This window comes from Strix uralensis, chromosome 9, assembly GCF_047716275.1.
Source record: "Strix uralensis isolate ZFMK-TIS-50842 chromosome 9, bStrUra1, whole genome shotgun sequence".
NCBI lineage: Eukaryota > Metazoa > Chordata > Aves > Strigiformes > Strigidae > Strix > Strix uralensis.
In genome coordinates this window covers 5,503,016-5,521,525 of record NC_133980.1, presented here as the reverse complement: position 1 = coordinate 5,521,525, position 18,510 = coordinate 5,503,016, and the positions used below count along the sequence as shown (strand labels likewise).

Here is an 18,510-nt window from a genome sequence, read left to right as displayed (position 1 = left end):
CAGATGACAGTCATATTTTCAAAAGGAAGTATAGACCACGACATCATCCTAAAATGAAACTAGGAAGTTGAGAGGCTAAAACCTGAAGATCTTAAAAAACCAAACAGATTTGCTAAATTTTTCAAATAGGCTCAGTGATCTCCATATGTAATGCCATGTAGCTAGAGAAAATAATTTCCCATGAAATTTAGTGACCAATTTCTCAGAAGAGCCAATTTTATATATGCATTCACACAAACATACAAAAAAACTTATTAGCTTGAAGATTGTGGGATAATCCATACTTATGAAACTCTAGGAAGCTGTAGGAAGTTGACCCTTTTTTTAAAACAAATAACTTTTCTAAGAATTACTTAAAAACCTATTTTGTCACGCTTAAATAGCAAAATAGCCCCAGCTCTAATTTTTCCACTTTGTGCATTTGTAATCTGTCACTTTACAACTGATAATTAGATTAGATACACCAGAGAGAGAGAAATACAACATTTCATCTCTTAATATTGCACAAAAACAAAAAGCAGAGATTTGTCATATGGTAGCAGACAGCTCTGCTATTTAAAAACTGATGCTTATAATATTTGACAAGTGCCAACAGCAGTTAAAAAAAAAAATGAAGTTGCTTATTTACACAGCTACCAAAAATGGTTCCCTTTCTTGGCATCTTTGGAAAGGAATGTGACCTATCTAAAATTGTACCCTGGTAGGTCATCCTACAGTCCCAGCAGAAGCCCATGTGAGCACCGAAGGAGCCGGTGAGCAGGGAAGGGGCACGCAGCCCGTACGTACGCTGCTCGCAGGTCTCTCCCAGCCAGCCCGGGAGGCAGCGGCATGTTCCCAGGACGTGGTCGCAGCCAGCAGCATTCTTGCACTTGCACACCTGGTGGCAGTCAAGCCCAAAGAATCCATCTGGACAGGCTGAAAATGCAAAACATTCATTTTTAGCAGAGTCCTGTTACTTTTATTTTGTATAAAGTCTAGCTCAGAGATCTGAAAACACGGGGCGCTTCTGTCACATGTCACTCTGTGACTATGCTGAAGAGCCAAAGTTGCTTCAAGGGTTAAGCCTGTACAATTCCGCTACATGCATCTCAGAAAAACGTGACCCATTTCTGAAAGCAACAGATTTCTGCACAGAAAAACACAGCTGAGAATATTGAAAAGCCATAAAACAGGAGAGAGAATGGATCTGGATTCGCACAAGCCAGTACTTGTGTTTCTGTAATGGACAGAGGAAAAAGGAAATAATTCAGCATAATGCAAGACTATGGGGCCATCCCTGATGATCTCCCTGCCTTTTGAAATGCAAAACTTACGCTCACATTTACTCTCTTGATACTTTTATAAAGACTTTTTAACAGTGAACATAAGCCATAATGTAGTTCAGTGCTGCAATGAAAACCTGGCAAAGAGAATGAGTAGAGAAAACCAAGACAAATTAAATGTAGCTGAACAACTCCAGGGAGCTTAAGGAGTTCAGTACCGACTACATCCAGGACATGTAAGGAAGAACATGGATTCAATTTACATCTGTACCAGTGTTGACAGCAGTGAAAATAAGCCATCGGTACCTGTCAGTGGGCCACTTCATACCCAAAATGCTGCATTACAAGAATGTTAAGGCTGCTACGCAGAGTTAAAAAAAAAAAAAAATTATGTTGTCTATATAGCCTTAATTTAACCTCTCTATCTGCATATATATGTGTGTGTTTAGATTATATAAGTACCTGCATAATTGTGTTACACTAAATGATAATAAATCTGTAGATATACAATTGTATGTCATTCCTTCCAAAGAACCCCTGAATCACTCAGTTGCAGGGGCAATGGTACTCATTAAATGAGCAGTTATTCAATAAAACAGCTCTTTGTCCTCCTTGTTCAATATAAACCTATATTTAAAACCCAATCCTCATACTTCTACCATGAAATCAGAGCAACTGGCTTCCCAATAGAGTCTTATGATGATTGTCATCATATTCACTACCCAATGACTCTCCACATTAATTTCATAGCTCCCTATCAGGTCAGAATAACACCATTATTCATATGTATATGAATCCACTGTTGGATTCTTCTTTCCCTTTTCTTGCCCTGTGTCTTTTCACACTCAGGCTCTTTTGTCCCAGTCTACTCATACTGCCTCTTCCACAAATGTAAAATTAATCCTCTAGCAGAAAGCACTGCTGTCTGCTTTGACTACAAGGAGGGGAAGTTCAGTATCCGTAGATATAGGCAAACCTGGACCTTCAGACAGCGATGGCAGCAGTGTAACACACTGCCACATCTGCTTTGGCTCCTCTACTCTCAGAGCTCCTGCTCAGCTTGTGAGTACATATGATTGTTTCATCTACTCAAAATCAAAAGGCTGCTCTCCTCTTCATTCTGTCCAGACGGCAGTTCCTTCTTTGGCATAAGATAGATTTCAGGCTTACACCACTTTCCAAGTATGTGCTGTTTGAGAAAAACAGAAAAGTGCCTCATACTGATATAAAACTGTAATGCATCCATCAGCCTCTGTTCAGTTTGTACTGGGGAGAGAGCTGTTATCAAGTTGTAAGGAAGAGACATCAGCATGTGGTTTCAATCTTTATGTCCTTATTTATTATGCTTCAGTAGCGTGTATGGCACAGCATACAAGAAAGGACTTCTACTTAACCCTAGGTGACTTCAAAGGCTGACAAAGTTTTTCTTTGTTTAATGCAGGGACTACACAGCATTGCCAGCTATTCCTAGACATGCACAGTATTTATTTTTCCCTTTTATCTTATTAAAACAGAAATCTTGCTGGGCTATCTTATGATAATGACTAACTGCTGAAATCCCAAGAGAGAAGCCTAGTCAGTCTGTCCTGCAGTAGTGCTGATTTAGACAGCAGCTCAAACGCAAACTGAGTGCTGCACTTTGCAAGGGCTATACGTTGCTGTTATTCATGCATCAGTTAATAAACATACTGTAGGAAAAGTCCGAGACTCCTGCTGCCTCCAATTTGTGGGATAATTGTGTGGCATTTTGGGATGTTCGGTCAGCTTAAGCAGTGAACTGGATAATTCTTCTGTTGGCCTGATCCTGTAACTGGACACATGCCTCGAGTCATACAACACATACCAGAGCAGCAGGGAACAAAATTAAACAAAATTATGGTGCAGTGAAGACAATCGCAACCTTCAAAGCGGGAGCAGCAGATGCCCAGCACTTCACAGAATGAAACTAATTATAACAATTGCCTTCCCAAACAGGAGCTGAGCAACCCCCGTGCAGGGCAGGGTGACCTGGCTTGCTCGGCCTGGCACGGCACGCTTGTAACAGAGCTGCAAGCACGGCCGGCGAACGCAGGCACGCCGTGATTCCTTTGGCTTTGCTGGGGGAGTAGTTGGGCTGCCTAACATCAGAAGCTTCCCAGGCTTCCTGCATGTCAGACGTTAACACTTCTTTGAAGAAAGCATTGCTATTTATTACAAGAAAGATTGGTTTTGGGGTTGGGGTTTGTGGTTTTTTGTGTTTTGTTATTTTACTTGCCTGTTTAGCTCTAAGTGCATTAAAACTAAAGCTCTATAGCAGTGGGTGATCACAGTAGGTGTCTTTTCTGGAGAAAATGCTACTCATATTATCTATGTTTTAACAGGATAAAGGACTTACAAAGCCATTTTTTGCTATGATTGCTGCCTTTGCACAGTCCAGGAATGCAGAGGCATTAATTACTTCTTCAGTTCAGGAACAGCCAGAACCCCACATGTGCCTCCAGGCATGTAGCATTCTCCTCTCAGATAGGAAAGATATCTAGAGGCAGTGCTAGTAGCAACACTCTCAAGAACCACCAAAAATTATTCCTTTTCCTTTGGTAATGCTAGACCTTGTGAAGAACCATACAGTATTTCTTCAAGTGTTCTAGTTGTATCACTTGCTGCTTTGAAGAAAATGCAAAGGAAGGCTTTCCTATGTTGTTCACATGGCCTGTAAGCATTTCTTAGTAGATTGTTTTCAGGCTTATTTGCAAATGTTAGCTACTTTGCCACTGAAACAGTTTTGCTCCTTTTGCAGCTCTTTGGAGAGAGTTACAAGATTCAGAAGGTTCATTTTTTCCAACGGACTGAGCAGAGCTGAAGGATGGAGCAGGCACGTACCACCTTCAGAAATGTCTAATTTTGTTTCTGAAAGTGGTTTGATAGTTTTATCCTTACCCATTATGTGATCACACCACTACTGGACAGGCAGCCGTATGACTGAACGATACCAGATGGAGATGAAGACCAGCTGAATGAAACTGATGCAGAGCAGAGCAGAACTGAGATGTTGATTCACAGACAGAAGTACTTTGAAGAGTGCGAGGTCTCTTGGCAGCATCCTGTTGCTGAGGGCACAGAAGTTCAGTTAACTCCTGAATAATTCACAGCAAGGTCTCACGAAAGAGCAGCCTGGAACAACAGTATCTCCTGCTACTGGTTAGCCTGGAAACTGTCCTGTGCTGGTGGATGATGATGTGGCTTTGGCTGTTATCCATATTACTGACAGGTGATATATGTAGGTACATACCAATTCGCACTGAATATTGCAAATATCTTCTGAGCCACCACCTTGTACCCACTCTTCATGCTTTTTTTAGAGAACACTGAATCATGTACAGGGTCTCGGGTTATACTCCAAAATACTCGAGTGCAGAGAATTGAATGGTTTGCCTTGATTCAGTTAAAATTGAAATATGACTGAACCATCGCCCCTGCCTCAAACACCATGGCACGCTCAGGCACGATGGTGCTTTTCCCTTAGGTTGGCTGTCTCGCCAGGGGATGAACACTGGTTACTGGTCAAAATGCTGCAGCTTGTCAGCTGGTAACATGACTGCTCAAAATGACAAATATAGATTTGCTTCACTCAAGTGCCATAAATCCTCCAAGAGCTTTCTACAGTTGCTAGTGTGCATCCACAGAGGCAGAGCAAGCTGGATAAGCCTGGCTCACTTCACCATAAGGAGAGATACTACAAAAGTCCAATGTTGAGACTTAGCAAAGGCTAAGATTACATTAACAATGCTAATAAATAATAAGAACAGATTATGCAAATTTGTGGCAAATGAAGAACTTGAAAATGGCCACTGAAGTGGTATTTTGCAACAGGGACTGGTATTTAAACCTATGAAGCCCTACTTCATACTGAAAGTAGTAAATTAATGAAAAGGAATAGCAGTAATTTGTTCCCACCTGAAAAAAGAAAACCAATTCCAAAAAACCTCAAAGGCAAATTTTGGGACTCGTGCAATTTCAGATTGAATCTGGATCCCATACTGCCACGATGCAAAATACCAGAAGCAACGACTGCAGGTTCAAACGCCCTCATTGTGCAGGGGTGATATTAATATTAATTATTACAATTAATCAATATTACATTTTGTAAGGTACTGTCTTTTCCTAGGATTTTGAACTTAAGAAGGCTGCAAAAGTTTTCAACTTTCAACATTTCTGTGATGATGGAAAAGTCCTTCCCAGCCCTAGGATGAAGCATCAGCAGTATGTGAGAAGTCCAAGGCAGCTCAGCTGCGCCAGGTCTCAATCTCTACGTTCTTGTCTGCAAGGCACAGAGCTTGGCCAACGTGGGTGGATTGCCAAGAGGACGGCAAAAAGCACATCCCTGCCAGAAGGAAACCCTGCCAGTCTCCGAGTCACTAAAAACAGAAGTGCTACAGCTCCTCAGAGAAAAGGTGCCAAGAAGGTTCTACCAAGGGCAAACCACCCACATGTTTTCCTCCCTCTTCATCGTTTGGAAGCAGCCAAACTGTTCTGGCTGAAACCTTCTATGTGAGAAGGTAACACAGGTCAGCTCAGAGCAAACACCCTGCCTGCTTGAGAGAAAACATGTAGAAAACAGGGTCTTATGAATAGTAAGTGCTAAATTCTACTCTCCCCTCCACAATCTTCTTTCAGGAATTTAAAAGGATAAAAATGTCCAACATGACTGATTTGGAAGCTGAGACTTGTATTTACTTTTTTTCCAGTAGACGTCACTCAGGCTTCTCCATATTCCTCACACCTACTTTGGCGAAGGATATTTAGCCTCTTTGTCCCCATTTTTATTCCTGCTGGAATGAACAGATTTATACCACAACACAGATAACTGTATAGCTTTTCCAATTATAAAAAAGAAAAAAAGAAAAGATAGACTTATGAAAACGGAGTTAAAGTCAATCATTTTAAAAAGGGACATAGTGAAGATACCATAAGCTATGAGGCACACTTTGCAACAGAACCCTGAGAAGAGTATTTATTTTGTGTAATAATTCCTGGTAAGAATGAGAGGGAAACAACAAGCATATCTGAACTGCAGTCACTAGTAAGGCTGTGGAGCATCTCCCTTCCCATGAGAGGGCAGTAGCTGCCTGTGAGTGCTGCCGCCTCCCTCTATCGCAGCCGTAATGCTACCTTTGCAAACTGGCTGATAAAGCCGCTTTCTAAGCAAAATAATTGTGACTTTGGTTTAATGATCATCATTTGTAGAATCTTCAATCATTTACACTTAAATAACTTTCATAATATCTGACTCACTGTGTGCTGTTTCTGTTGTTCAAGACTGTATTTTTATGATCTGCACAACGATGCAGCACGACAGCAACCTCCTTAGACGATGCCACAGACTGACTTAATAATGTTTCTGAGAAATCCAGTCCAACCTTTCCAATACTTTACCAAATGTTCAAGTAATAGAAAATGATCTGTTGGATTTATTAAAGTTAAAAGTAGAGTTCTTTTGGGAAGGTGCATGGATCCATTTTTTTCTCTAAACCGTTTCAGAGATGCCGTAGGAACAAGCATGTGTAAGGCAGGACAAGTATCTTTCTGATCAGTGTTCAAACAGTCGGACTCTGCTTAAAAGGAGAGTCTTCCTAAAGATGTGATACAGCAGGAGTCTTAAGCATGTATCTAATTTTAACCACATTAAAACATATACCCAACACTAGGCGCCCAGTAAAACGCTTTGCTGAGTTAGGATGGAAGTACACATTTCAGTATCATCTTCCAATTAAATTCAATGGTTTATTTAGATCATGTGCTGTAAATTGCAAAAACAGCTCTCTGCATAGAAAAACCCATCTGAATAAACCTGAAAGGGACCAGAGGGAGTAGCAGTACCTCTTCCACAAAAGGTCCCCGTCCACCCTGCCGTGCAAGTACAGGCTCCGCTCACGTGGTCGCAGGCAGCTCCGTTCTGGCACTGACAGCTGTACTCACAGCTCGGGCCAAAGCTTCCCTCAGGGCATCCTGCAGTGGAGAAATCAAAACCAGATGATAGGTTAATTCTGGAGCAGATCAGGGATCAACAGGGAATTTTTAGATACATGGGAATTCTTACTATTTGCAAAAGAAGAATCGAGGCATAATGGTAATGCCTTATAACCGATGCGATTAAGTGTTCTCCTTGGGGTCCAGGTAAGTTGGGCTGTTTTTATTAAGGTCTATTTAGAAAAACTCTAGGGTGCTGAAAGACTAAATTCTGCAGAGAAAACTACTATCATCTGATAGCTGCAAAGCCTGTGACTTCACAGGTTCTGCTTGATGACACTTTGCACACTGGTCTGGAGTTGCTTACATGCACATCTCCTCTGGGACTTCATCAAGCCAGGAGGGGAAAAGCTCCCAGCTTCCGCACCTCCTTTTGAGGCCCTATCCTCTGTTTTCCTGAAAATCCTCCTTCTCCAGAAAGCTGGAGAAAATATGAAATATGGTGGCTTCTTTCAGAAAGCTCCAAGCTGAATGCTGCATACTTTACTTTCAGGCTCTGCTTTGAAAAGTACAAGTGAAAACATTACATCTGGGGGACAGATTAGCAATTACATTTCCACAGCAATTAATGTAAGGAGTTTTAAAAGATTTGCATGGTACTCACTATCAGAAGAAAGAAAACAACACTTGAGAATGAAAATAATTTCTTCCAGGATTATAGGAAAATCAATTAAGAATAGAGCCAGTTGCCTAATTCACATTAGATATTTTGGACTGGCTGAACTAGAGATATACTTGGCTAAACACAATATTACAGGGTCTGTACTCATGTTTGAAGGTCTTGTGAACTCCCCTCTAAATGAGTTATGTAGATTATTGCCAGATCTCTTTTAAAAGTGTATGATTTTAGCATTTACATCAACAAAGTGATGTTTAGACAATCTGCAAAGAATCACAGAGAACAGAAAACAACGAGGATTCTCAAGGACAACTCTATGTTTGGAATGAAGGGGTGGGTTTGGTACCGTAGCTGGGCAGTGATCGGAGCCAGCACGAATTTGGTTGCTCCTGCAGCTTAGTGACTCTACCAACTGGAACCCCTGGGTCTCTTATAGAAGCTATAGGTTGGGATGGGAGACAGAAAGATAGAAGTGTACCTTAAGTATTTCTTTGCTTTTAATCATCTGTGTCAGAAAATGGGCCATTGTTTAAATGTGGAGCTGTTTGAATGTATTTTTTGCACTTACAGTTGAAATTCAGTCCCAGGGTCGAATTGGTGAAAAACCCCACTTGCTTCACCTCCTGTTCCCAAAGCTGCAGATCATCGTGCATCATGCCTCCTACACTAGTTTAACAAGTAAATACATAGAAGTGCACTTATGCCTTAAAAGCTTGACCCTGATCAGTGTTTACTTTTCACTTGAAATTTCAGCCAGAGCCCAGAGAATCTATGCAAGGAAAACAGTATTCCAGTGTAGTAATAGGTGTGGGGCTCTCAGCTGAGCTTTTTTCAGACCTGCGGTGTTTAGCCTGGAGCTGAGACTTTCAAGGTGATGGCAATGGGTCAGTACACTTCACAACTGATTTCACAGTCCACATCACAGAGAATCTGCCCCCTGCTCAGAGGCGTAGGCTGCTGCAATGCATGCTGAGATACATCCACCCCAACGGAGAACCTGAGCTGCCTGCAAAGCCACAAAGGGAAAGGGCCCGACCTGCAGCAAGAGCCTAGAGATGCCTTGGGGAGCAGAGGAGCTCTCCAGGGATAGTAAAGATCTCACCTCCAAGGCAGCATAAAATGTTTAGGGAAGAATTATGGTTTTCATAATCCTGCATACACACATATTAAACACAATTAAAGTAGGATAAAAAGCAGACTGAATAAAACAGAAAACCCATAGGAAGAACATTAGGGGTTGACTGATGTTTTGTTGATGGCAACAGCTTCACTGACAGAAGTGAAGACAACAACGAGCTATTTGGCTACTTTCTGTCTGCAGAGATGCTGTTTTGAGAGAGGTCAGGAGCCAAAGAGAAGTGGAGCTGTGAGCTCTTTCTCTGGGAGCTGGTCTTCCCTACTAACTGTCCTTCCATTCCCTCTGTGCCAACAGCAACAAGAGCTGTAAGATCAATTTTCCAGGGTTTTTGTCTTAGGTCACCATTCCAGATTAATTGTTCTGACATTTCTGTGTGACACAAGCAGTTAATTCTGTCTATGCCACTGAGACTCTGGTAGCTACATCTGTGCTACTGTAAGGTTGTTAAACTAATAGATAAAATATTTATTTAACAACATCAATATAATCACAGAATCATAGAATGGTTTGGGTTGGAAGAGACCTTAAAGATCATCCAGTACCAACCCCCCTGCCACGGCCAGGGACACCTTCCACTAGCCCAAGTTGCTCAAAGCCCCGTCCAACCTGGCCTTGAACCCTTCCAGGGAGGGGGCAGCCACAGCTTCTCTGGGCAACCTGTACCAGGGCCTCACCACCTTCACAGGGAAGAATTGTTTCCTTATAGCTAAATCTAAATCTCTGCTCTTTCAGTTTAAAGCTGTTATCCCTTGTCCCATCCCATATCCCTACCCTGATAAAGAGTCCCTCCCCATCTTTCCTGTAGCCCCTTTAAGTACTGGAAGGATGCTCTAAGGTCTCCCCAGAGTCTTCTCTTCTCCAGGCTCAACAACCCCAACTCTCTCAGCAAGTCGTCGTAAGGGAGGTGCAGCCCCCTGATCATCCTCGTGGTCTCCTCACTCCAACAGGTCCTTCTGATGTTGGTGCCACCAGAGCTGGACACAGCACTGCATGGGTGTCTAATGAGAGCAGAGCAGAGTGGGGGAATCCCCTCCCTTGACCTGCTGGCCACACTATTCTTGATACAGCCCAGGACACAGTTGGCTTTCTGGGCTGTGAGTGCACATTGCTAGCTGATAGTCAGTTTTCCATCCACTAATAGCCCGAAGTCCTTCTCCACAGGCTGCTCTCAATCCACCTATCATCCAGCCTGTATTTGTGGATGGCATTGCCTCAACTCATGTGCAGGACCTTGCACTTGGCCTTGTTGAAATTCATGAGGTTCATGCACAGGCCCACCTCTCCAGCCTGTCCAGGTCTCTCTGGATGGATCCCTTCCCTCCAGCGTGTTGACCGCACCACACAGGTTGGTGTTGTCGGCAAACTTGCTGAGGGTGCCTCGATCCCACTGTCCATGTTGCCAACAAAGATGTTGAACAGCACTGGTCCCAACTCCCACCCCTGAAGAACGCCACTCGTCACTGCTCTCTCCACTTGGACATTGAGCCGTTGACCGCAACTCTTTAAGTGCAACCATCCAGCCAATTCCTTATCCGCTGCGTGGTCCATCTGTCAAATCCATGCCTCTCCAATTTAGAGACAAGGATGTCATGTGGGACAGTGTCAAATGCTTTGCACAAGTCCAGGTAGATGACGTTAGTTACTCCTCCCTTACCCACCAACGCTGTAACCATGTTGTAGAAGGCCACCAAATTTGTCAGGCACAATTTGCCCTTAGTGAAGCCATGTTGACTTTGATACATAAATAATGATAATGATAATAATAATAGCAACTTAACTATGGACCTTATTGCCATAAGATGAAGAGGATACCAAATGTTTGCATGGAATCAAAAAGGAAATAGGCACATTAATTGGGAAAAAAATAAAGTTGTATTAAATATAGAGATACTGCTTCTGTCTCAAGAAGCTCTTGAGTGACAAATTGATGAAACCTGGGGAAACATATCAGGAATTATCTATATGCCTGTTTTTATCCTCTTAAGGCATCTGCTATTGACCTCTGTTTGAGACAGATTAGTGGAGATCATGGGCCTCTGGTAAGACCATTGCGCATTTTTGTTGTTAATAAACCAAGGACCCTAAATCTTCCTGATTTTGCTTCTGTTATGTACACATGAAGCATTTTGATATGCCTGGCTTTAAAAAAAGATTTATGAAGAAAAGTGTGGACTTAAAACTGGATAAATAAAATCAATATGGAAACTTTCATGCTGCAAGCCAAATATACATCAATCCTATCACTCACACAAGGTCTTAACATTAAAAATAGCTGTTGAATCCAAAACAAGTCTGAAAATAACTTTTCTGGAATCCAAATCAGGGAAACTATCTAACCCTGATGAAACCTGAGAGCGCTGCGACGCGCTGGGCAGACCGGAGGCAGTACAGCCTGGAGGTCTTCCTGGAGGGAATTATCAGGAAAAACAATTTCCGCTGCTCAGTTCTGCAAACTCCCTGTGTTGACAAAGAGGCAACTTACTCCATTCACAGTGTTTCCCAGTGAACCCTGGCTCACAAAAGCAGGAGCCGGTGATCGGATCGCAGCTACTGTCACTGTTATTGCAGACACACGTGTTTTCACAACGCTGTCCCCAATGACCGCTATTGCAGGCTGCAATGTAAAGCAGTATTTGCATTGAGAATCAACCTCAAGCTCGGCTAATAGGTTATTTTACATCTAAATGAGAGAACAGAAAAGATGCAAAATGGCTCCTTAAAATACAGGCGCTCTAGACTAGACTCTCAGCTGCAGCATAGGGCACAAATCAATGGAAATAAATACAATTTTTGCTGATTTATTTCAGCTGAAAGTAGGGATCCGTAGGCAGATATTATGCCATCCACATAAAACTAATCATTCATAGTCAATCCATATCAATCAATCCGCAGTCACAAATGCATAATTTCATGGAAATAAAATATCAGCTATTGACTCACTTAGCAAAAATCTGCATAACTAGAATAGCTAGTGGGTAAAACAAGACAGATTTGTGAGCATCCTTCAAATTTTCCTCAAAATACGGGGAAACGCAACATGGACACAGACAGAGAAATCTCACAGTCTTTGTTAAAGCAACTTACTGCTTTCATTCTAAAAATCACATAACACTGACACGATTATGACAAGGTACCAGAGCTGAAGCACAGCATTGCCTTCCCTTCTTGTAAGGATAAAGATGAAAGTGCCAATTAGGGCAACAGAAACCTGGTTTTGGAGTTGGGCATCTGTTTCATGGCCAGTCTGCAATAGTTGAAGAGCTGCCTTACTGAGAGAATTCTCTGCAAAACAACTGTTCTTATATCTTTTCCTGAATAGAAATAAAAGCTTTTCTTTGCCATGATCTCTTAATTCTTTAGGCAGCCTAGGGAGTTACGGAAAACTATCTAAATGGCTCCACACATTACCAACTGGTTTGATTTTAAAAATACGCATATGGGTGGAAACTTCAGCTTTTCCCAGAGTTTTCTTCAGTACCAGGTCTGACAAGCCAGGTCCAAAACTTACTGCTGTCAACACTGGCAATTATTTTAAATGATTTTATGTGTTTAAGGCCAAGTTTAGAAAAAGGTTTGTATTCCGCTGGATTTTTTGCAAGAGGGATCATAATGAATCAAGCAGAAAAGACATGAAACAGAAAAAGGAAAGAATCAAGCAGGATGGCTTAACATTTATATGGCGCTATCCAAAAAGGGCAAATCTGCACTTTTACACAGTCATCAATATGGAGAGTGATGCTAAAGTCAACAGAAGGATGCCCTGCTCTTCCAGAGAACAGCATTTCTCTCAGCATTTATATTCACAAGTTAAGAAGTGACCTTAAGACACACGACTGTACATGCCACTCACTTGTTGAATAAATCTCCCCTAAACAAAATGAAAAATTGAGAATTAATCTTGAAACTAATCTGCACTGAAAATGAAAAAACAAAACTGTCTGTCAGTCAAGATGTTGACAGGACAGATGGTACTGGGCAAAGGGATCCATAGTGTTGAAATAAGAGCTTATATCAATACTTTGCGCTTCATCAGCCACCTATTTCAATACTTTGAACCTGGATAATTAAGGATTATAACCACCCAGGCTGTGCAAACCCATAAACACACAATTTCAGAAGCAATAAGATTAGCAAAAGTATATTAAAAAACTGTAATAGGCTAAGAACAAACAGAGCTGGTTCTTACATTTGCAGTTATGTCCCTGGGAGATACCATGTGCCCTGTAGAGCGAATATGCATTTGACTTACCATGTTTGCAGTCATGGCCAGTCCAGCCGGGGGGACATGTGCACTCTCCGGTGATATGGTGACACTGAGCACTGCTGCTACAGCTGCATAACAGTAGGCAATTTTGTCCATAGTAACCATCGGGGCAGGCTGAAAACAAGATGAGCAGACTGCAATTTCACCAAGGTAATAACTCGGGCACAGACTGATCTTTTCAAACAAGACAGCAACAGCTCGCCCCCCTAAAACATGCATTAGCTGAAGCCAGAAATCAAAATGGCAGAATGAAAGAAACATGTGTAATTTGTATACTAGGTGTCTGGGGCCGAGTCCTGTAAAGTGGGAATAGCTTGAGTGACTTTGGGGTACTTCTCCTGCACATCAGGATCCATCCATCCTTCTGGTAAATAATGTCAAACCCAACTTGGGGAACTCCTGAAGTTGAATTCCTTTGCCTTGGATAAATGTGTCTAACATAACCAGCATTCACAAAGCAACAAGGCAGAAATCAGACTTTCTTTTCATGGGGAAGGCTGATGTGAGGACTTACCTGCAGAGCAGGATGCCCCGGTGTAGCCAGGGGGACAGTCACAGGCTCCAGTTTCTCTGTTGCACTGGCCCCCGTTGGTGCAGGGCTCACAGGAGAACTGGCAGTCTGGTCCCCACCAGCCTGCCAGGCAATCTAGGAAAAAAAGCACATGAGATGTCCCCAGTGTCATTTTCTGTTTCAAGATAGTTACAGATTTCTGCTGTTACCTTGAAGAATCTAAAAATAATGGTAAAACTAAGCTGGATTGTTATCTCTCCAGACCTACAGCGCCGTCTTTCTGAAAGAGTCAACACTCCTCTGTACTGCAGCACGCGAGAATGCATCTAAAGAGAGACACAAAGGCTTTCTTCCGACTTCATCGTGGTGCATCTGTTTATTGGTTTGGTGTCTGATACAGTCAGATATGTCAGGAGTACTTGGACATATCTGAAAAATTAATTATTGCACTCAGCAAAGGAAATCTCCAGAGGACGGTAATCTCCAGACAGATGCAGGAGGGGAAGGCTGCTGTTGTATTTTTCTGGGCTGAGGGGGGGTCAGGATGGTCATACAGTCCAGAGGGACTGGATGTGAGGTGGAGGCCAGGTCTCTGTACAGCTCCACCTCCTTCGTCAGATTCCTGCTCTGTGGAGCAGTGAGCCACAACCTGGGTCCACGCAGGGCAGACGCTCCTCAGGTTCTCAACAGCCAGAGCTCTGCAAGTGGTAGAGGGGCATCCTGTGGCCCCTTGGTAGTTCCGTGTCCCTGAGACTTTTTTCATCCTTTTACTTAATTACCCACAATAATGCTCTCCTGTTTAATTCCTTCCTCTGTTCCAGGTCCTTCACTGGATGGTTCCACAATAGCTGTCTTTGGCCAAGGCCCTTCCACAGCTCCTGAGGCACATTGTGTGCATGTCGCAGCACAGTCCCAAGCTCTGATCTGGAACTCAGAGCTGCTGCGGTGCCCTGGTATCGCTACCCAACTTGTATAAACCCAGCCCAGCATACAAATCACTATTATTAATTGGAGCAGAGAGATAGGTCAGGGTAACTGAATCACGCTCCCTCCTTTACAAGTGATCCCATGTGGTTGATGTCATTATGTTCTGCACCAAGGAATGTTCTCCATTCTGCAAATGAAGCATACTGCATTGCAGCAGTTTTGGTGGGAAACAGAATAATTCCACTTCTTATCATGTCTTCCAAAGCAAGACACTCACTACCCTAGTCCAATCTCTAACACACCTTGCTCACATGTAGCACCAGTCTTCCCAGCTGGGCAAATACACTGTCCTGTCTTCGGATCGCATGGTGCTTCTCCACAGCTGCATCTCTGCCCACAGTTCACCCCAAAGCTCCCCGGCTGACACACTGGTCAAAAGAAAACCAAAGATATGGTTAGTATAAGGAAGCGTTTTGAAGACATTAGGAGGCACTGCCACTAGCAACTTTAAACTGAGCTGTGCTGGTACAAAGCGATCAATGTTAGCACCAGTGTCTCAGTGACTGGTGGTCTGTAATTAACTGCAACAGAGCTGTAGAAAATCTGCGTCTGAAGCTTTAAAAGGAACTATAGCTACCTGGACAAATGTTAGTTTTAGTAACTGGTCTCAGCCTTCTGCCTCGACCTTTGCAAGCAGAGTGACACAGCAGTTGTCAGGCTCCAAATATCAGTTTGGCTTCAGTGGGGAATTGCCAAGTCATATCAACAACAAATGTACCCTTTTATTTGCAACTTCTATATCTAAACCTAAATTTCCTGAGTAAGCTTTCCCATCCAAAGCGCACCTCCCAGGGAAACATGCAGTGAGTACCTACATAAATGGCATTTTTCTCCATGAAAGCCCGGTGGACAAGGATGTTTGCAGATGCCTGTCTCACGATCACACAAAACATCAGTAGAACAGTTGCACCTCAGTCTGCAACCAGCCCCGTAAAAGCCAGGTGGGCACTCTGGAAAAATGCAAGTAGACACAGAACATGTATAAGAAAAAGGAAGAGTTAAGAAAACTGAACAAAAGTCAGGAAATAATTTGGCAGAAACTTGCAGAAAACGTATTATAGTGTATGGTTAAAAGGTGCTGATAACGAAGTGTAAATACTTATTAAACAATTGCATGGACATTTCAAAGAGGTTACTGCTTAAATACAACCCAGAAACAGAGGAGCAGAATACTTAAGGATATATTCAATTACAGCCATTACAGAATTACTCTTCTTATCTGTCTGTACCTTCTGCTGCTCTCTGCCTTGGTGCAAAGCCAGTGCTGGGCGAAGGATGCTCTCCCCCAGAACTGAGCATGTCACCAAGAATGCTAAAGACATTAAATATTGTCACTATTATTCTCCACCAAATCCCCCAGAACTAGTGTCATAAATCCGACACGTTCCTGCCTGCCCAGAGAGGAATCTGAAGGGAGAATCTTTATTGCGTTACTCCATTACTGTCTGGAGAGGGCTACTGAGACATGCAAACATGAATGTGGAATACAATTCTCTTTGAGCTACCCCCAAAAACTACAAAGAATGAGTTGAATTCAAAGACCTGCAAATTTGAAGGAAAGTAGCATTACTGAAACCGTTTACAAATAACCCTGCTGCCATAAAACAGTTTTTACCACTTATTTACTGTCTGTGCAGAAAAATGAAAGAACAAAAGTGAAAACTCCCACAATCTTCATTATTTAGGGCTGTATTAGAATTTGATTTCTAGAGTCCTGTTGTCATTTGATCAGGCTAAAACTCCTGCATTCTTAAGATGCATTCCCCTTGATGTCCCTGTAAGCCCTGTGATAGCAGACACTCATGGTGTTTGCTGGATGAAAAACCACAGACAAAATAATTAGTAGAATATGAATATATTAGTAGCAGCAGCAGCCGAACAAAGCAGAAGGGAGGAAGAATGAGAAATAATGCTAGGACAAAGGAATAAGCAGACATCAGAAACGTGGCTTTCTATTATACCTTTCTGACACTTTTTGCCATGATAACCAGGCTTGCAGGTGCAAGTCCCATTCCTCGCATTGCATTCCAGCGTGTGCTCTTTCACGCACTGACACTCCTCCGAGCAGCCAGCTCCGAAGGCCCACCTGGGACAGGCTGCAGCCAGATGAAAAGGAATCATTAGCTCTGTAATTATGCATGAGTTATGTGAAATTGCACACTGCTGCAGAATGCAACTGCTGCAAAAAGCAAAACATTCATTTTACTTTCAGCAAATACATCCACTTTCCTATGACAGTGCCTATTAATGTGTGGGTGTGTAAAATATAGTTTACATGATTCCTTTATTAAGTAATTCATTCCATTTCAAGCAATATGGGGTGAATGCAAGAACCAGAAATGTTTCAAAGCAAATTTAGTTAAGTTTCTGAATAAAAAAATATTTGGAAACACTCCAAGAAAAAAGCTTTCATGAAAAAAAAAAATCACAACTATTTTTCAATCTTGTATAGAATTTACAAACAAAACGTGTAAGTGCAAAGAAACTTGACCATCTCTTTTGTAACATTCTTGTTTTGATTCTTTTTATTCCCATTTAACATTTTGCCCTCATCCTGCCCCAACCAACCCTGCTTCTCAGCTCCCACTCCAACCATATTGGCAGCCACTAAGTAGCTCCAACCAGGCTTTAACCTCACCAAGAACTCTAACATTAACCTGCCTACCCCCAACCCAATCCTACCACTAGTTCTCACCTTTGTGTATCATTAAATCTCAGTCTTATGGCAAAGATTAATTGCTAGAGAAAAAGATTGATGAAGTTTCTGGGGCTTCCTGGCACATATCAAAAGTTGTGTCCTCCTGCTACTCCCAGCTCATTGCAGAACCCAAAGCTTTGCTCATTTTATACATGATGTGGAATGTTTTTAAGACCATTGCATTGTGCATGTGTTAAATAAACAGACCTGAAAAATTATGGGGACTTACTAAGATGGCAGAAGCGCCCGTAGAGCCCGGGGTCACACAGGCAGGCTCCATAGAGTCTGTGGCAGTAGCCATTGTTGGCACAGTTGCATGGTTTGTTACAGTTCTTCCCAAAGAGTCCTTTTGGGCAACCTTTTGAGTGCACAAACACAACAGGGCATCAGCTCTTAAGTGTTAAAACGTGAACACCAAATCAGCTCTCTTCTTGTTAAGCTACAGAAAAGACCACACTGACTTTGTCGCTGAACTGGGGCTCATCTTTGCAAGGCACTTGTTTTCTCTTACCCTTTGTCTTGCCTATTATTTAAACAAAAACCACGGCAAGGCAAGCCACAGGGTTAGAGTACATCTCACACAATGGAGTCCCTAAGATTTACCACGCACAGTTACATCTAGATAGAAACAAGGGGAAAGAAGTGGTGAGGTTTCAGGCACACACTAGGGCCAGCAGGACAAGGGGAGCCGTACCATCCTCGCAGAGCTTGCCGTGCACGCCGGGCGGGCAGCGGCACTGCCCCGTGACAGGGTCGCAGGAGCCTCCGTTCTGGCATTTGCAAATGCTGGCACAGCCTCTGCCATACGTCCCGGGGGAGCAAGCTGCAGAGAAAGCAGGGAAGATGAATGGGTCAAGAAATCCTTTCTCTTTGCTAGAAATGAAGAGAAATAAGACTCCAGTCATCCAAACTGAGAAAGAAAAGAGTCCCTTTAGTCAAGCAGGCTCTAAACAAAGTCATTCTTTTTATATAAGGTAATACACATCCATCTAATATTTACTAGATAATTTTAAAAGGACAGCTGA

The 18,510-nt window shown here is 42.5% G+C and overlaps 1 protein-coding gene across 1 annotated transcript in view; it reads right to left on the bottom strand.

The window, feature by feature from the left end:
- LOC141947218 (uncharacterized) overlaps positions 1 to 18,510 on the bottom strand; it is a 200,788-nt gene that overhangs the window by 23,363 nt on the left and 158,915 nt on the right. The window contains exons 15-24 of the mRNA XM_074878162.1: positions 18,180 to 18,308; positions 17,715 to 17,843; positions 16,749 to 16,883; positions 15,603 to 15,737; positions 15,030 to 15,155; positions 13,804 to 13,935; positions 13,275 to 13,403; positions 11,508 to 11,639; positions 7,119 to 7,247; positions 787 to 915 (exon numbers count right to left, since the gene is read on the bottom strand). Coding sequence (XP_074734263.1) covers positions 787 to 915; positions 7,119 to 7,247; positions 11,508 to 11,639; positions 13,275 to 13,403; positions 13,804 to 13,935; positions 15,030 to 15,155; positions 15,603 to 15,737; positions 16,749 to 16,883; positions 17,715 to 17,843; positions 18,180 to 18,308 — 1,305 coding nt within the window. The remainder of the gene's footprint in view (positions 1 to 786; positions 916 to 7,118; positions 7,248 to 11,507; positions 11,640 to 13,274; positions 13,404 to 13,803; positions 13,936 to 15,029; positions 15,156 to 15,602; positions 15,738 to 16,748; positions 16,884 to 17,714; positions 17,844 to 18,179; positions 18,309 to 18,510) is intronic.